Source organism: Amblyraja radiata, chromosome 1 (assembly GCF_010909765.2).
Source record: "Amblyraja radiata isolate CabotCenter1 chromosome 1, sAmbRad1.1.pri, whole genome shotgun sequence".
NCBI classification, from domain to species: Eukaryota; Metazoa; Chordata; class Chondrichthyes; order Rajiformes; family Rajidae; genus Amblyraja; species Amblyraja radiata.
Window position 1 is genome coordinate 110,840,161 of NC_045956.1, and position 17,821 is coordinate 110,857,981.

At 43.8% G+C, this 17,821-nt stretch overlaps 1 protein-coding gene across 1 annotated transcript; it reads right to left on the reverse strand.

The window, feature by feature from the left end:
- Nucleotides 1-308: 308 nt before the first annotated feature.
- chst14 (carbohydrate sulfotransferase 14) lies at nucleotides 309-17,438 on the reverse strand. The gene is made up of 2 exons (XM_033029164.1): nucleotides 17,017-17,438; nucleotides 309-1,756 (listed from the first exon to the last, which is right to left on the reverse strand). Exons 1-2 carry the CDS (start codon nucleotides 17,254-17,256, stop codon nucleotides 938-940), a joined length of 1,059 nt encoding a protein of 352 aa, XP_032885055.1. The 5' UTR covers nucleotides 17,257-17,438; the 3' UTR covers nucleotides 309-937.
- Between the last annotated feature and the right edge of the window lie 383 nt (nucleotides 17,439-17,821).

Consider the following 17,821-nt stretch of genomic DNA (forward strand, 5'->3'; position numbering starts at 1 on the left):
GAATGGAGCAGCTGGGCTTGTACACTCTGGAGTTTAGAAGGATGAGAGGGTATCTCATTGAAACATATAAGATTGTTAAGGGATTGGACACGCTAGAGGCAGGATACATGTTCCCGATGTTGGGGCACAGTTTAAGAATAAGGAGTAAGCCATTTAGAACGGAGACGAGGAAACACTTTTTTCTCACAGAGAGTGGTGAGTCTGTGGAATGCTCTGCCAGAGGGCGGTGGAGGCAGGTTCTCTGGATGCTTTCAAGAGAGAGCTAGATAGGGCTCTTAAAAATAGCGGAGTCAGGTGATATGGGGAGAAGGCAGGAACGGAGTACCGATTGGGGATGATCAGCCATGATCACATTAAATGGCGGTGCTGGCTCGAAAGGCCGAATGGCCTACTCCTGCACCTATTGTCTATAAATAAGCGATCAAGTGCAAGAAATACCACTGATTCAAAAAAAAGATTGCCAGTGGAATTAATCAATTATCTCCACACAGTGGGAATAGCATCGCTATTTGCAATCTCCAAATTTAAAAAAGCAAAAAAAAATTGAAGAGCAAACTAAATAAATGAAGAGGAAAAGGAACAGAACAGCAAGCTGAGGTATAATAGAAGTATGAAAAGAGCTACAAAAATTGTTGCGAATAAACACACAAGACAAAAACAGTTAGTGTAATACTGATCCTGGGGAAGTTACACAAGTCAATTTGTATCAAGAGTTTATCACAGAAAATTTTCAAGTCATACTTTGGTGGTGGAAATGAGATTTGGGGGCAAATCCATCCCCTCCCAGTAAGGCAAAGGTTATACTGTTATAAGCATATATAATAAAATATAGCAGCAATAGAATGTTATCAGAATGCCAATGATTCCATCAACTTCGCAAATTAAAAAATTAAAATGCAAAACACATTCTCCTCTATATGGATGGAAACAATGCTCTTCAATGCCGGCAATATTCATGTGTGACGTTTGGGAGAGGATAAGCATATAATGAAAAATCTAGAATATACTTTGGTAGAAGTTGATGCAAAAGTTCTCGAGGCACTTTACATAGATAGTAATGCAAGATCTCCTTCGTGACGGGTTTATACCATGCTTGCCTTTCAGGAAACTCAACATTGTCCGAGGCCCCAACATTTTGAAGTACATAGTGTGCATCACTATGCAATCGTTCATAGGAACCAATGTAGTCATACATCACAGCACATGGTTGGCACAGATTGTAAACTGGCATCCAATGTTCATTCATCGTCTCTACGTCTTCATCCACCAAATACTGAAGAAATTCTGAAAAAGAAACATCATCCCCTTTGGACTGCCCAATGTTTTTCCTATATCTTCTCACTATCTCCATTCCATATCTCCTTTGATATTCCAACATTTCTCCAAATTTATTTCTATATGCTGACAGCAATCGTTCCATTGGGTCTCGAACAAACATAAACTTGTAGTAATGTTTCAGCCTATATTTAATCTCACTGTTCTTTAAATCGCTAAGGAACACCAAATCATTTTTGTGGTCCATTTTTATCTGCACGTGCACATTATCCAATGCACCACCTAGTACTTTAATAACACGTTTCCAGTTAGAGCACGCAACTTTGGGTACATAACAATACAAAAACTTATAATCATCATTAACTAGGATGTGTTTTAGCAAAGTCCGTCGTTGGGATGCGGTTAAATCCAAGATACTATGTGGCATTGTCTTCTGTTTGCAAACACTATGAAGAGTACGGTTCCGGATATCTTGAATAATCTAATCAAGAGAAAAAAGGAAATTAGGGTGATATCATAACTAAATATTAATATCCCCATATATAAGGTTAGAGTTGATAAGGTGCACGTACACTTCAATACCTCATAGATATTCCTCAATTACAAAAGTGCAATGTTCCCAGAAAACATTGTGAAATTCTATAATTTTTCCTAAAATTTCAATATAAAAATATTGCTATCCAGAGCTGAAGAATTTCAGTCAACTCAACACCTAAACACTTTAAATTATTTATTGAGTAAACGTGGTTTCCCCCCTGCTGTCAAAGCTGGATCCCTAAATCACATCTCCTTTGTGTCTCATAGTTCTGCTCTCGCTCCCCTCCCTCCAGACAGAACATGGATAGAGATCCCCGAACCTTACCTTTCACCGTATTAGCCAACATATCATTCCGAGAAATGCGCCACATTCAATGTGATCCCACCACCAGTCACATCTTCCCATCCCACCGCTTTCTACTTTTTCACTCCCTCCACAACTCCTTGATTTATTCATGCCTTCCAACCCAAATCACCTCCTTCCCATCTACTTTCCCCGGCAATCCCAGGGGCTGGGGTCCATGGATGGATGACCCTCACATCCATCCAGGGACCCCAGTCGTCTTTTCAGGTGGAATAGAGATTCACGTACACCTCGAACTTCATCTACTCCATTCGGTGTTCCCAATGTGGCCTCAATTACATCGGCGAGACCAAGCTTAGACTGGAAAACCGTTTCGTCAAACATTTAACTTTAACTGCCTAGATCTCCTGGTTCTAAACCATTTTAACTCCCTTTCCCATTCCCATACTGACCTTCCTGTCCTTGGCCTCCTCCATTGCCACAGTTTGGCCACAAACTGAAGGAGCAGCAACTCATATTTCACTTGGGTAGATTACAACTTACCAGTAAGAACACTGAATTCTCCAATTTCAGGTAATTAACCTACTAACCCCCCCCCCCCCCCCCAACACTCTTCCCTGTGCCCCATCTGGATTTGACGAAGGGTCCCAACACAAAACATTCATGTTCTCTAGTGGTGCTGCCTGACCTGCTGATATCTTAAAAAATGATGGACAAAAACAAAGTGGAGGGAAATGGAAAGTTTTCATTTTTTTAATTTATTTTCTCATTGAATCAATATCTAATTTGGACACTTGACTGAAATGTCTTGGCTGATAGAAAAATGAAGTTGAATAGAAACTAAAAGGTACAAGTCCACACGTCATCCAAAAGGCAGATGGTAACCTCATATGTACGCCTCCTAACATAAATGGCCTGTGTTGCCATCACATTGTTTTAAAAGCTGTTTTTATTTTTTACCAGTTCTTTGAAGGAATAGCACAAAATTGCCAGTACAATTGCCTCAGCTGAGTATGTCAAAGTTTTGAATCCATACAAGCCTTGGCCATTCTATTTCTTCCCACTCTATTAACACTCTCAATTATTTGTTGTACTTATCTGATTTTCCCTTTCAAGAAGTTTTATTTACTTCAAATCCTTTGTTATCAAAGTCCCACATTCTGAATTCACCATTCTGAATTCACCAAGTAAAATATTCCAACAAATTGCTCTTTGAATGCATCAAACGTGTTTGATAGATTAGACATTGGAAAAAATGTTTCCTCATGGAAATTCAAAGACGGATCAATATGATGCATCATATAATTATTACAGTTTAACAAGGTAGTAAAACGATCATAACGGGTTTGACCTTTTTACTACCTTATTAAACTGCATTAAATTATGAATTATATGATTTGGTAAATCTCTACCTCTCAGCCAAACTAGTTTTGTCTTTTACTTTTCCAAAGAATACATATATTTTTCCTACTAAAAGCATAACTTCATATTGATTGTGATTTATCTGCCATTTACATAGCTATTCTACAAAAATATTTAATACTAGACCTATTCCCCTCAACGTGCGGGGGGGGGGTCACACACACTAAACACCCCCACACACACACACACACTAACTACCCCCCCGCACACACGCTAACTACCCCCCTTGATATTATATTGATATTATATTAATATTATTAATTTGCTCCTTTTACCCCATAACCGCCCTATCCACTGACGCATAGCCCGCAACTCGTAGGCGCATCTAGAGGGGGGGGGGGGTGTAGAGAGTGAGGGCAGATAGAGAATGGGGAGAGAGAGAAAGGTGCAGACAGAAGGCCAAGAGACAGAGGGAGAGGGGTGGTGAAGGGGAGGAGGAGAGGGTGGGGGAGGAGGGGTGAGAGAGATGGGAGGAGAGAGAGAGAGGGGAGGAGAGGGAGAGGGGGGCTGGGAGGGGATGGGGAGGGGGTTTAGGGGAGGGAGGGTGGGGGAGGGCAGGGGAGTGGAATGGGGAGAGAGGGAGGGGTGAGAGAGAAGGGGGGGGAGAGAGGGGGGAAGAGAGAGTGGGAGAGAGAGAGGAGAGAGAGGGGGGGAGAGACAGAGAGTGGGTAGGTGGGTGGGTGCGTCAAACCATGCGTCACGCGTTCAGAATGTTCTGGGAATGAAACGTACGCGTCGCATGCACGAAAGATGTCGGCAGCTCTATGGCATTTGGGGGAGGAGCCTACCGCGCGCGCACACACGCGCACGCACGCGCGCACACACACACACACACACACACACACACACACACACACACACACACACACACACAGCGGGTGCGATCTAAACTGTCAATGAAGACAGCAAATTTTTTTTTTTTCAACTGTCTTTGAAATTAAAAGTCAATGTTAAGAATTAGTGATGTTAAGTGAGAAATCATTACATTCAATTCAATGAAAAACAATGCAATCAACAACATGGCAGGCTGGGCGGGGCCGGGCGAGGAGGCAGTTGGGCCAGGTGCAAAGGCATTGTGAGGTCAGCAGCTGAGCAACCTTAATATTTTTTTTAAATGTTAGTTTGGTCATAAATTTTTGTAAATATCTTGGGAAATAATTGACCAAATGTATAGAGGATTGGATTTTTGAAATCATAAGGAATTTTATTACCAGAAGATGTAAAAATGTCACTGTTATTGTAACGGCAGCAGCAGGGCAGCGGTCAGATTTTAAAAAAAATGTCAGATTAGTCAACAATTTCAATAAAAAAGTCAGGAAAATAATGTACCAAATGTACAGAGTGGATTTCTAAAATCACAAGGAAAATCTCTACTGAAATATATAAACATTTTCCCGTTTCGGCGTCTGGTTTTCAAGGAGATACGTTTCACATGCAAACTCACACACACACACACACACAGTTTTAATAGATACTAGACCAAGTGCAGACCCGTTGGGTCTGTTCCCCCAACGTGCGTTTGCGGGAGGGGGGGAGGTGGGGCAGTATCACACACACTAACCAACCCCACACACACACTTACTACCCCCCTTGATATTATATTAATATTATTAATTTGCTCCTTTTACCCCATAACCGCCCTATCCACTGACGCGTAGCCCCCAACTCGCAGGCGCGTCTAGAGGGGGGGTAGAGAGTGAGGGCAGAGAGAGAATGGGGAGAGACAGAGAGAAAGGGGCAGAGACAGAAGGGCAAGTGACAGAGGATGAGGGGAGTGGAGTGGAGGATGAGAGGGTGGGTGGGTGAGGGAGGGAGGCTGAGGGGGGGGGGGGTGGGGGATGAGGGGTGAGAGAGATAGGAGGAGAGAGAGGGGGGAAAGGGAAGGGGGGAGAGTGGGTGGGAAGGGATGGGCGGAAGGGGGTAGGGGAGGGTGTGGAGGGAAGGGGGTAGGGGTGGGGTGGGGGGGATTTAGGAGAGGGAGGGTGGGGGAGGGCAGGGGGTTGGGGGAGAGGACGGGAGGAGAGAGGGAGGGGAAGAGGAAGGGAGGAGAGAGGGAGGGGAAGAGAGAGAGGGGGAGAGAGAGAGAGGTGGGGAGAGTGAGAGAGAGGGGGGGGAGACAGAGAGAAAGACAGGAGAGGGGAGGGGGCGGCAGCCCGAGCGATGCACGGAGCGATCTGAGGACGGTGAAAAGCAGCGGGGGGACCAGACGATCGTGCCTCTCTGGAGAGGTCGTCCCCTGTGACGGGTAGAGAGCAAAGATCCTATAGCGGTATAGCATCTTTGGTAGAGAGGAGAGGGAAGAGAGGGGGGAAGGAGAGGAGAAGAGGTGGGGGGGGGGGGTGTGGAGGGGAGCCGGGGGGGGTGTGGAGGGGAGCCGGGCGAGTGAGTGGGCTGCCAAATGAGCAGAGAGACAGAAGCGGCTTCTGACTCTCTGGAAACCCACAGCTGGAATGAGTGGGCAGGTGGGCGGGGGATGGGAGGGGCGGGGCTTCACCGAGATCTGCAGAACAAAGATCCTATAGCTGAGCTGTAGAATCTTTGTTCTGCAGAACTTTCTCGATCTTTCTGCGCCATTTGAAATGTGGGCGAATGTGCCTCGTGGAAAACTGCGCATGCGCGTTGACAGCAGCTGTATTAATCCACAGCGGCGGGGGGGCAGGGCCAGGAGGCAGGTGGGCCTGGATTGGTGGGCATGTGGGCATTGTGATGTTAGCAGCTGGCAAGCGGCGATTATTTTTGAAAAAGTGAGTTTTGTGAACAACTTTATTGAAAATCTGGGGAAATAATTGACCGAATTTAGAGAGGAGTGGATTTCTGAAATCATGTTAAATCCCTGCCGAAATTGTAAAAATCTCCTCGTTTTTGCGTCTGGTTTTCGAGGAAATACGTTTCAAAGGCAAAATGACATACACCGACAGAGTTTTAAAAGTATATAGATATATGATATGATAGATATGATATGATATTCTTCAGCAGTCTTCCATAGTAATATCCATACAACCACTTCAACCGTCACTAATTTATACCTTTATTCCGGTTTCCAAAATCATCTGTACCTGTGATCCATAAAGATCCCTTTGGTTCCCAGCTGAAATCTGAAAGGAAGCTTTCAAATGTATTCCCTTATGTTTTGACAAAGGATCTCCAACCTAAAATTCAATAGACAATAGACAATAGGTGCAGGAGAAGGCCGTTCGGCCCATCGAGCCAGCACCGCCATTCACTGTGATTATGGCTGATCATCCACAATCAGTACCCTGTTCCTGCCTTCTCCCCACATCCCTTGACTCCACTATCTTTAAGTGATCTATCAAACTCTCTTGAAAGCATCCAGAGAATCGGCCTCCACAGCCTTCTGGCAGAGAATTCCAGATTCACAAATCTCTGGGTGAAAAGGTTTTTTCTCATCTCCATTCTAAATGGTCAACCCCTTATTCTTAAACTGTGGCCCCTGGTTCTGGACAACATCGGGAACATGTTTCCTGCATCTAGCATGTCCAATCCCTTAATAATCTTATATGTTTCAATAAGATCCCCTCTCATCTTTCTAAATTCCAGTGTATACAAACCCAGTCGCTCCATTCTTTCAACATATGACAGTCCCGCCATCCCGGGAATTAACCTCGTGAACCTACGCTGTACTCCCTCAATAACAAGAATGTTCTTCCTCAAATTTGGAGACCAAAACTGCACACAATACTCCAGGTGTGGTCTCACCAAGGCCCTGTCCAACTGCATAAGGACCTCTTTGCTCCTATCCTCAATTTCTCTTGTTGCTAAGCCCAACGTGCCATTAGGTTTCTTTATGGCCTGCTGTATCTGCAAGCTTACTTTCAGTGACTGATGTACAAGGACACCCAGATCTCGTTGTACTTCCCCTTTTCCTAACCTGACAGCATTCAAACAATAATCTGCCTTCCTGCTCTTTCCACCAAAGTGAATAACCTCACAATGATCCACATTAAACTGCATCTGCCAGGCATCTGCCCACTCACCCAACCTGTCCCAGTCACCCTGCATCCTCATAGCATCCGCTTCACAGTTCACGCTGCCACCCAGCTTTGTGTCATCTGCAAATTTGCCTATGTTACTTTTAAAACCTTCAAATTAGATCACATGGTATTGGGGGTAGGGTACTGACATGGATAGAAAATTGGTTGGCAGACAGGAAACAAAGAGTAGGGATTAACGGGTCCTTTTCAGAATGGCGGGCAGTGACTAGTGGGGTACCACAAGGCTCGGTGCTGGGACCACAGCTATTTACAATCTACATTAATTATTCTATTGTCTATAGTCATTCTAACTTTATCTTATCTGTTCACTTGCAAGCTGGTTTCAGTTACTAAAGAAGTTTAAGTGTCAGACAAAAAATAAGATACATGCAACCATCAGTACCGAATTGTTTTAATTTTTTTTAATATAAAATTCATTGTTAAAAACAAGTACCAGAAGTGTAACATTGTTGGTAGCAAAAAATACAATGATTCCAAAAATCTGCACTACAGATTAACTAAAAAAAAATGCAAGGTGGCTGTTGAAATGAAAATTGTACTACCATTTCAAACCGTTTTTATTCAAGTGCATTTGACCAAAGTATCAGAAATCAACTGATGTTTCGTTTGAACTGAAATCTAATCATTTTGCTATGGGGTCTACTCACAACCTTTAGTTGTTTATGGATTTCAGGTTGAAAGGAGTGGTTTAATTTTGTCACTAACTGATACAGTTGGTTTAAAAATTGCATGAAAGTGCACATGAATCCGTTTATTCTCAAATTGCCACATGGAAACAAATAGTTTCCAATTCCCTTGATTCCCAGAAATACCAAAGCAGAGCATCAGATCTTTTTTATCCTCAACTGCATGGGATATAATCCAGAAATATGTGATTCAGGTCCAATAATCCATCTTGACATGTTCTAATTGTTTGCTCCCATTCTCATTTGTTTGTTAGCAACATTTTCCACTCCTTTCTTTCTCATATGCTTGGTTTTCTTGGAATTGCATATACTGCTTCAACATTTCCAAAGTATGATGCTCTACACCATAACAATTCTAAATAATTGAATCACTAAAATTCACTACTGGATTATGTATTATCATACATTTACGGCATTTAGATCAGGTCACAACAACATGGAAATGCCTATATATCTGTACTATTATATTATATCTCAAGACAGTTCTACCAAAGAAAAGCCAAAAGACTGTTGAACACTAGATTCCAGACAGTTTATGAGTTCTAAGCTTTAGTATAATTCTAGTAAATATCTTTTGCTTAGTCATAAAAAGTCAAGAGTCATTTAATTGTCAAATGTACCAACAATGGAACAATGAAATTCTTAATTTCTTACTAAATCCAGCCTGTAAGCTCAAATAAAAATTCAATATATCCCGTAATACTAATGCAACAAAAAAAGTCCATAGTGCAGTCTATAGTTGCTGACGTTAGTGTTGCATAATTTTCAAGGGCCTAATGGTTGCTGGGAAGAAGCTATTTTTGAATCTGATGTACACGATTTTCAGGTTCCAGTTCTTTCTTCCCGATGGTAGGAGCGAAATGAGGATTATAGGCAGGATTATGTGGATCTTTAATGGTATTGGCTGTCTTTTTGAGGATCCGTTCAATGATGGGGAGGTCATTACCTGTGATGGACCAGGCAGCATCTACCACTCTCTGTATTCATCTTCATTCCTGGGTGTTGGAGGTACCAAAACAGGCCATAATGCAACCAGTCAATGTTCACTCCATTATAAACCTGCAGAGATCCAATAGAGTATCTGCTGACATACTGCATCTCCTCAATCTTCTATGAAAAATAGAGGCGTTAATGAGCTTACTTTGTGGTTGCATCAATGTGCTGGGCCCAGGGCAGATCTTCAGAGATAATCATGCCCAGGAACTTGAAGCCATCAACTCTCCACTTTCACCCCATTGATAAAGACAGGTTTGTGGATCCTCAGCTTTTCCTATCTGAAGTCAATAGTTTGCTTCTTGGTGTTGCTGACATTGAGAGCGAGATTATTGTTCTGGTACCATTCAATCGGATTATCAATTTCACTCCTGTGCGCTTTCATAATTACACATTTTATCATCATTTGTTTCTCAATGTTCATTTCATGAAGATACCCACACTATTTATAATTAAATCAAACCGAGTACTGAAGTTCCACTCAAGTTGTATCATGTTTCTTCCAATTCTATTTCTCCAGAACTTTCAATGCTATGGTTTACTATTATTTTATAATCAATTTATCTTATTTCTTAGCTTTTAGATGCCTCCATTCTTGGTTCTTGGTTACTTGGTCCTCCAAAATATTCCAACTGGAATTTAAACTGGAGGTGGTGAAGGGAGGGATTAAGCCAGAAAGGGTTATTGGGAAGAAAGTGCTACTTTAAATTTAGTTGCATCTGGTTGGGTAACTATAGTTTGGTGGAGATTATTCCATACTTTAATTCTGCGTGGGAAGAACGAATTGCTGTACACATCTGTCTTTGGAGCTGGGATCACAAATTGGATCGAATGCCCTCGTCTGCTCCTAATTGGTTTGGGGTTGGTGTAGGTCTTGTGATCTATGTCTAGCTGACCATTTAACATTTTGTAAAAACAGGTCAAACGGTGAGCTTCACGTCTGTCTTGGAGATGGTTCCACCCCAGAGAATTCAGAAGTTTGGTGACACTTGCTTCTCTCTCATAGGTGTTAGTAACAAATCGAGCGGCCTGTCTTTGGACACGTTCGATGGATGAAATATTTTTATCTGTGTATGGGTCCCAAGCTGCAACTGTGTAGTCCAAATGAGGTCTAACGAGGGTGAAATACAGCTTCTCCTTGACAGAAGCTGAACAATGATGAAAGTTGCACCTCAGGAAGTTTAGGACACCTGTTGCTTTCACTGTTGCATCATGAGTCTGACCATTCCAACGCAGATCATTCTGCAATTTGATGCCAAGATACTTGGTTAGTTTGGATTCTTCAAGGGTGACACCAAGTATGTTGTAGGATGTGACGCCTGGATTCCTCTTTCTGGTGACACGCATGGTTTCACATTTGGAAGGGTTGAACTGCATGCCCCATTGTTGTGACCACTCGACCATAGTATCGAGATCCTTTTGGAGAGCATCTTCATCATCAGTTGACTTAATTGGACGGTACAGCAAAGAATCATCAGCGAATAGTCTGGTCGTAATTGCGACTTTTTCATGGATGTCATTTATGTAAAGCAAAAATAGGTGTGGGCCAAGTACTGTGCCCTGGGGTGTACCACTCAACACTGGATGCCAATTGGAGCACTTTCCGTTCACACACACACGCTGAAGACGTTTTGTCAGGAAACTGGAAATCCATCGTTTCGTGTTGGAACGAATACCATAGAAGTCAAGCTTCCGAAGCAGTCTCTGGTGTGAGATGACATCAAATGCTTTAGAAAAGTCCAGCACAACTAAATCCATGATGACGTTACTGTCAAGGTGCTTGGCCAGGTCATTTGTCGTCAGGATAAGTTGAGACTCGCATGATCTATGCCTCCTAAATGCATGTTGGTTGTCGGCAAGAATATTATGTTTGCTCACGTGACGCATCAGATTACTATCAATGATATGCTCCAGCAATTTGCAGCAAGTACTTGTTAGTGAAACAGGACGATAATTCGCTGGGTTGGTGGTTGAACCCTTCTTAAAGAGAGGAGTGATGTTGGCCTTCCTTCAATCCAGCGGAACATCGCCCGAGTCAAGTGATTGTTGAAAAATGAACTGCAAAACTGGAGCCAGTTCTTCGGCTGCGATCTTGAGGGCTTGATTCTGTATCTGATCTGGTCCAATTGCTTTTGTGGTATTAATGTTGAGCAATAACTTCTTGACACCTTCAACCTCAATTTTAATAGCAGGCATATCAGCATATGGGCTGGGCGGAAGGACTGGAAATGATGAAGGCTCCACATCTTCCCGGGTGAAAACGTGTTGAAATTGGTTTGCAAGAGCTTCTGCTTTCGCCTGGTCCTCAGTGATCAGACAGTTGTTCACTTTAAGCATCTGGACACCAGTGTTGTCTGTCCGTCTGGATTTCACATATCTCCAAAAAGCCTTGGGTTGCTCTCCCCCAAGAATAGAGGAAACATGTTGTCTATGAGCACTCCTAATTGCACGATCGACTTGCTTTCGCACACTAGTAAAATTGGCCCAGTCCAATTTTGTACCCCCTTTTTTGGCATGGATATAAAACTTCTCTTTCTTACTGCAGAGACGTTTCAGTTTTGCCGAAAACCAAGGAGGACGCATACGGCCCTTGATTAGTTTTTGAGGAACATGATTTGTGACAATATTATTTAAAGAGTTTTTCAGCCACACCCAGTTGTCTTCTACGGATCTTTTATCTGGTTGCAGGTTGAAGAAATCTTTTGCCATTCCTCTTTCCCTTAAACATTCCCCCTCCCCCGCAATTCCCCAATGATTATGTAATGTTTTGTTTCTAACTAAAAGTTATAACTATATTGAAATTCATTTCCTAATGACTATATGCCTGCTCTATAAAACGTACCAGAGTTGCTGCATTTTGTTGCAATCCCTCTCCAAAATGAATAAATCAATTGATTTAAATCTTTTTATTTGAATTTCACAGCAATTTGCATACATACAATGATAACAGACAGTGACAGTCAAGGCATAATTGTGCAACAGTATGTAAGCGACCCTCAAAGCCCTTACCCTTACCCACCTTCAACCCACCCGAATCAGGTCGGAACCAAACGGGGACAAACAACACTCACATACATACACATCCACACAAATATGGTAAGATAAACAAAACAAAAAGTACTAAAAAATAAAAAATAATTTAAAAAGGGGGTCACTAATAACAGTAAATAAGTAAGTAATTAAATAAATAAGTGTGGGGAGGGGGGGGGGGGGTTAATGGGGAGAGCAGCTGCAGTAGAGCAGAACAATGGTGGAGAGCACTCAGTCCTCTTCCGAGTCCGGGGACAAGTTGAGAGAGTTAACAAGTTCCAATAAAGGGTTCCATGTATCTAGGAATGTCTTGGTAGAGCCTTTGAGAGAGAACCTAAGTTTTTTAAGCTTTAAATTGTAAAGCACCTCCTTAATCCAGCGGGCGTGTGTCGGGGGACAGGTGAGCCTCCAGTTAAGCAAGATCAGTCTCCGGGCTAACAAGGTTGTAAAAGCTAGAACCCGTTTCACTGCAACAGAGAGGTTGGTGTTGGGAGGGGTACCGAAAATGGCTGACAGTGGGTTTGGAGGAATAGTCTGGCCGTAGGCTCTGCTTAAATAAATCAATTGGACTGTCCAATTAGATACCATCAGAAAATTGTGAAACGGTATTTAACAATTCCACTGTTCAAACATATATGCAAATAGACAAAACCAATAACAATAATCTCAGAGATATGAACTCTAATATGCAAAAACATTAGTGGCCACGATCACCATGATAGCCACTTGCAAGGCATTCATATAGTCATTGTGCACAGAAACAGGCCCTTTGTCCCAACTCACCTCTGCCGACCAAGATGCCCCACCTAAGCGAGTCCCATTTGTCGGCGTTAGGCCTACATCTCTCTAAACTAATCTTATCCATGTACCTGCCTGTGTCTTTCAAATGCAGATATAGTACCTGCCTCAACTACCAGTTCTGGCAGTTTGTTCGATATACTGACCACTGTCTAAGTGAAAAAGTTGCCCCTCAGGTTCTTATTAAATCTTGTCCCTCTCATCTTAAACGTATGTCCTCTGGTGCTTGATTCCACTACCCTGTGTAAAAGACTTTCTGCATTCACCCTATCTATTCAGCTCATAATTTTATACACATCTAAGGCCATCCCGTAGCCTCCTGCGCTCCAAGGAATAAAGTCCTAGCCTGCTCAACCTTTCAAAGAACAGAGAGCAGTACAGCACAAAAACAGACCCTTCAGCCCATAATGTCTGTGCCAAACATGATGCTAAGACCAATTTTATCTGCCTGCACACAATCCATACCCTCCATATCCGTATGCCCATCTAAAAGAGTATTAAATGCCACTATTGAATCTGCCTCAACCTAATCAGCATATTCGAGGCACTGGCCACCCTCTGTAAGTCACCTTTAACCTTTGTCTCATTTATGATGTCTCGTTATGATTGTCTACCCTATCTACACTTCTCGTCATTTCATATACTCCTATCAGGTCTCCCTGCAATTTCCAGTGTTCCAAAGAAAACAATCCAAGTCTGTCCAACCTCTCCCTGTAGACCATGTCTTCCTGACTCTTAACTGGGACATAAACAATGCCCCGACCCATGAAAGCAAACATATCATATGCTTTCTTTACCACTTTACTTGTGTTACCACTTTCTGGGAGTTATGGATTCTGTACATCAATGCTGGTAATGGCCATGACATTAATTGTATAATTTCCCCTTCCATTTGACCTCACAAAGTGCAACAGCTCATACAGGTACTTGCTTGTATTAAACTCCATCTGCCATTTCTTCACTCATTTCTGTAGCTGATCTATATCCGACTATATACTTTCGCAGCTTTCCACAGTCTGCCACCCCAGCAATCTGGGTGTCATCTGCAAATTTACTAACCAACCCATCTACGTTTACATGCAAGTCATTTATGTATCACAAACAGCAGGGGTCCCTGCAGAACTCCTCTGTCACAGACCTCCAGCCTGAATATTGTCCATTCACCACAACCCTCTGTCTTCCATCACTAAACCAGTTCTGAATACATAGGACCAAGTCCTTGTTAATCCTGTGCATCTTAATCAGTCCACCATGGGTGACTTTCTCATATGCCTTTCTAAAATCCACATCGACCACATCCACTGCCCTATCCTCATCAACTGACAAAAACCTCAATCAAGCCATGCTAGGCTGTGGTAAATCCTAAACCAAAGAATCTTCTCCAATAGCTTCCTTACCACTGATGTGAGACTCACTAACCTATATTTCCCTGGGTTTTCTCTCATCTCCTTTTTCAAAAAAGGAACAACATTAGCTACCCTCCAGTTCTCTGGGACTTCTCCAAAGGTTGGAGGAGACACAAAGTTATTTGTCAAGGCTCCTGCAATTTCCTCTCTCACCTCTGTCAATAATCTGGGATAGATCCCATCCATGGGGATTTATCCACCTTAACGCTCTTCAAGAGCCCCAATACCTCCTCAATCTCAATTGTCGTTGCATTATAATATTCCCCACACTTTTTTTACACAAAGGGTGATGGATGTATGGAACAAGCTGCCAGAGAAGGTAGCTGAGGCAGGAACTATCCCAACATTTAAGAAACAATTGGACAGGTACATGGATAGTTTGTTTAAGAAGGAATTGCAGATGCTGGAAAATCGAAGGTAGACAAAAATGCTGGAGAAACTCAGCGGGTGAGGCAGCATCTATGGAGCGAAGGAAATAGGCAACGTTTCGGGTCGAAACCCTTCTTCAGATACATGGATAGGACAGGTTTGGAGGGATACGGACCAAATGCTGGCAGGTGGAACTAGTATAGCTGGGACATGTTGGCTGGTGTAGGCAGGTTTGGCCGAAGGGCCTTTTTCCCACACTGTTTCACTCTATGACTGATCTCACTGTCCTCCATGTCCTTTTTCTTGGTGAAAACAGATGCAAAGTGTCTGTTTACTAACTCACCTACACCCCCAGATTCCATGCACAAATTCCCTCCTTCATCCTTGAGCAGGCCTACCTTCACCTTGATTACCCTCTTGTTTTTAATATAGGCTTAAAAAGCATTGGGATTTTCTTTAATCTGGCTCTGAATATGACTGAATCTTGCATATGTGGGCGGCACATTGGCGCAGCAGTAGAGTTGCTGCTTTACAGCACCAGAAACTCGGGTTCGATCCTGACTATGGGTGCTTGTCTGTCAGGACTTTGTACGTTCTCCCCGTGATCTGCGTGGGCTTTTTCCGAGATCTCCAGATTCCTCACGCACTCCAAAGGCATACAGATTTGGAGGTTAATTGGCTTAGTATAATTGTAAATTGTCCCTAGTGTGTGTTGTGTGCGGGGATCACTGGTCGGCGCAGAATTGTTGGGCCGAAGGTCCTGTTCCCACGTTGTATCTGCAAACTAAACTAAAACTGAGACTCGCGAAACCCATACTGTGGTCCATTTTGGCCCTTCTAATCATCTGCTTGAGTTATTTCCTCCTTTCTTTACATTTCTCAAAAACCTTCCATCCTCTCAAACTTTGTATACACTTCCTTTATCTTTTTAACCAATTTTACAACCACTTTGGTCATCCAAGGTTCCTTTACTTTGTCATCCTTATCTCCTCCTCCTTCCTGGAACATGTCAGTTATAGTCCTGGCAACATCCTTGTAAATCTTCTCTGCACTCTTTCCAACTTAATGACATCCTTCCTGAAGCAAGGTGACCAAAACTAAACACAATGCTCCAAATGCATCCTCACCAACATCTTGTACAACTGTAACACAACATCCCAACTTCTATACTCAATACCCTGACTGATTTCACCAAAATGGTATTCAGCACCATTTGTATAAATCAAAACATCCTAAAAACAAAGCACATACACATAATGACAATGGCAAGTAGAAATCAATGTTAGTTAAAATTGCAGGTAGACAAAAGTGCTGGAGAAACTCAGCGGGTGCGGCAGCACCTATGGATCGAAGGAAATAGGCAACGTTTCGGGCCGAAACCCTTCATAAAATTGCTGTCAGTCTTCAGCAAATGGACTCAAGTTATGTTAAACCACACAAAAGTAAACACTGACCGCAAATTATATCGCCGAATACTGCAAGGAACCAAGAGGCTTTGTTCAGTGCGTGCAATGTTCACCATTCTCAAAGATTGTTGGGAAACATATCAAAACCATAAAACCAAAATAAACTTTGTCTAACAAAAGCTTCTTTGTTGTGCTTCCAGTAGAGACAATTCGTGGTATCGTGGCAGGTAAACAGGATGAATAAGGGTACAATCGTAGACGTTTCTCATTCAAACTGTCCCAGGAGTTTTGTTCAAAGGTTATAGAGCGGAGCAACATACTCCACTCCGCTCTATAATCTTTGGTTTTGTTGGTTATGTAAAGTGTTTTGGGATTGTAAAAGCCAAGAAAAGACGCTGGCAAGTTGCACATAGCTACAGACAGGACTGATGCCTGCACACATGATAATACATTCCAAGTGACAGTCAGGACGCGCGGCGTTACGCACAAAATTACCCGGAGTGGTTTTTAAAAGCTGAATACGACTTTCAGTAATTCCATATAAGATCTGTTATTTGAACAGGCTGTATTTATTTGCGCCATTTCCTCATTTCTAATACTTTTTAAAAACAATTCCTGGGTTGTGCTGAGCCCTGACTAGTTTCGCCCCCGCCGTTCGGATTCAGGCCGCACTCAGGCGGGTATGAGAGAAAAGTGTCTCAAATGGGCAATAGCCGCTTCAAGACGGCTCTTGCTCGACATAACTAACGGCGGTCTCCTCTCTGATGCGTTTCCCACCTGGTAATCCGGATCCTCGCCCCCCTTCCAGTGCTGCCCGCGGCTGGTGCTGGAGCTGGAGCCGCTGCGGGACCGGCTGCGGGCACCGTAAGTGTGTCCGCTCAGCGCGTCCACCTCGGCCAGCATGCCCTTCTGGATCATCAGCAGCAGCCCACCCGACGCCACGATTACACCGAATGTCAACATGGTGGGCAGCAGCACTGCCCTGCGCGCCGCCCGGCCCGCCTTCAGCACCACCATAGCGCCGGCTCCGTCAGTCCGCTCACTTGCTCGCTGCACCAGCGGCCGGCCGGCCGACCGACAGCCCGATCCCTCACTGAACCCACCGGCCGGCCATCAGCCCGACCCACCACTCACTACCAAAGATCCTATATTGCTCACTACACCCACCGGCCGGCCGATAGACCGACCCCTTCTCTCCCCCCCCCCCCCCCCCCCCTGCTGCTCAGCTCGGCCCACCCCCTACATCCCCGCCCCCCCCCCCCCCTCCCCCCGAGCACGCACACACGCATGCGTGGGGAGGTTGAACCGCTCGGCAGTTGGATCCAAAACTTTGGTCGCGAGCCTGGCCCGCCGCCACTGCGCGCGCGCGCGTGCGTGCTGGCTGATGCGAGAGGAGAGGAGATGCCGAGCGCCATTGTCACCAAAGATCTTAGAGCGGATCTTTGATTGTCACGGCTGCTGATATCTGGGCTCCGAGGCGACAAGAGGAACTGCAGATGCTTGAATCTTGAGCTAAACTCTGCGAAGTTCTGCAAGTACTCAGCTGGCCACACGGCATCTGTGGGATGAAAGAGGCAGATGA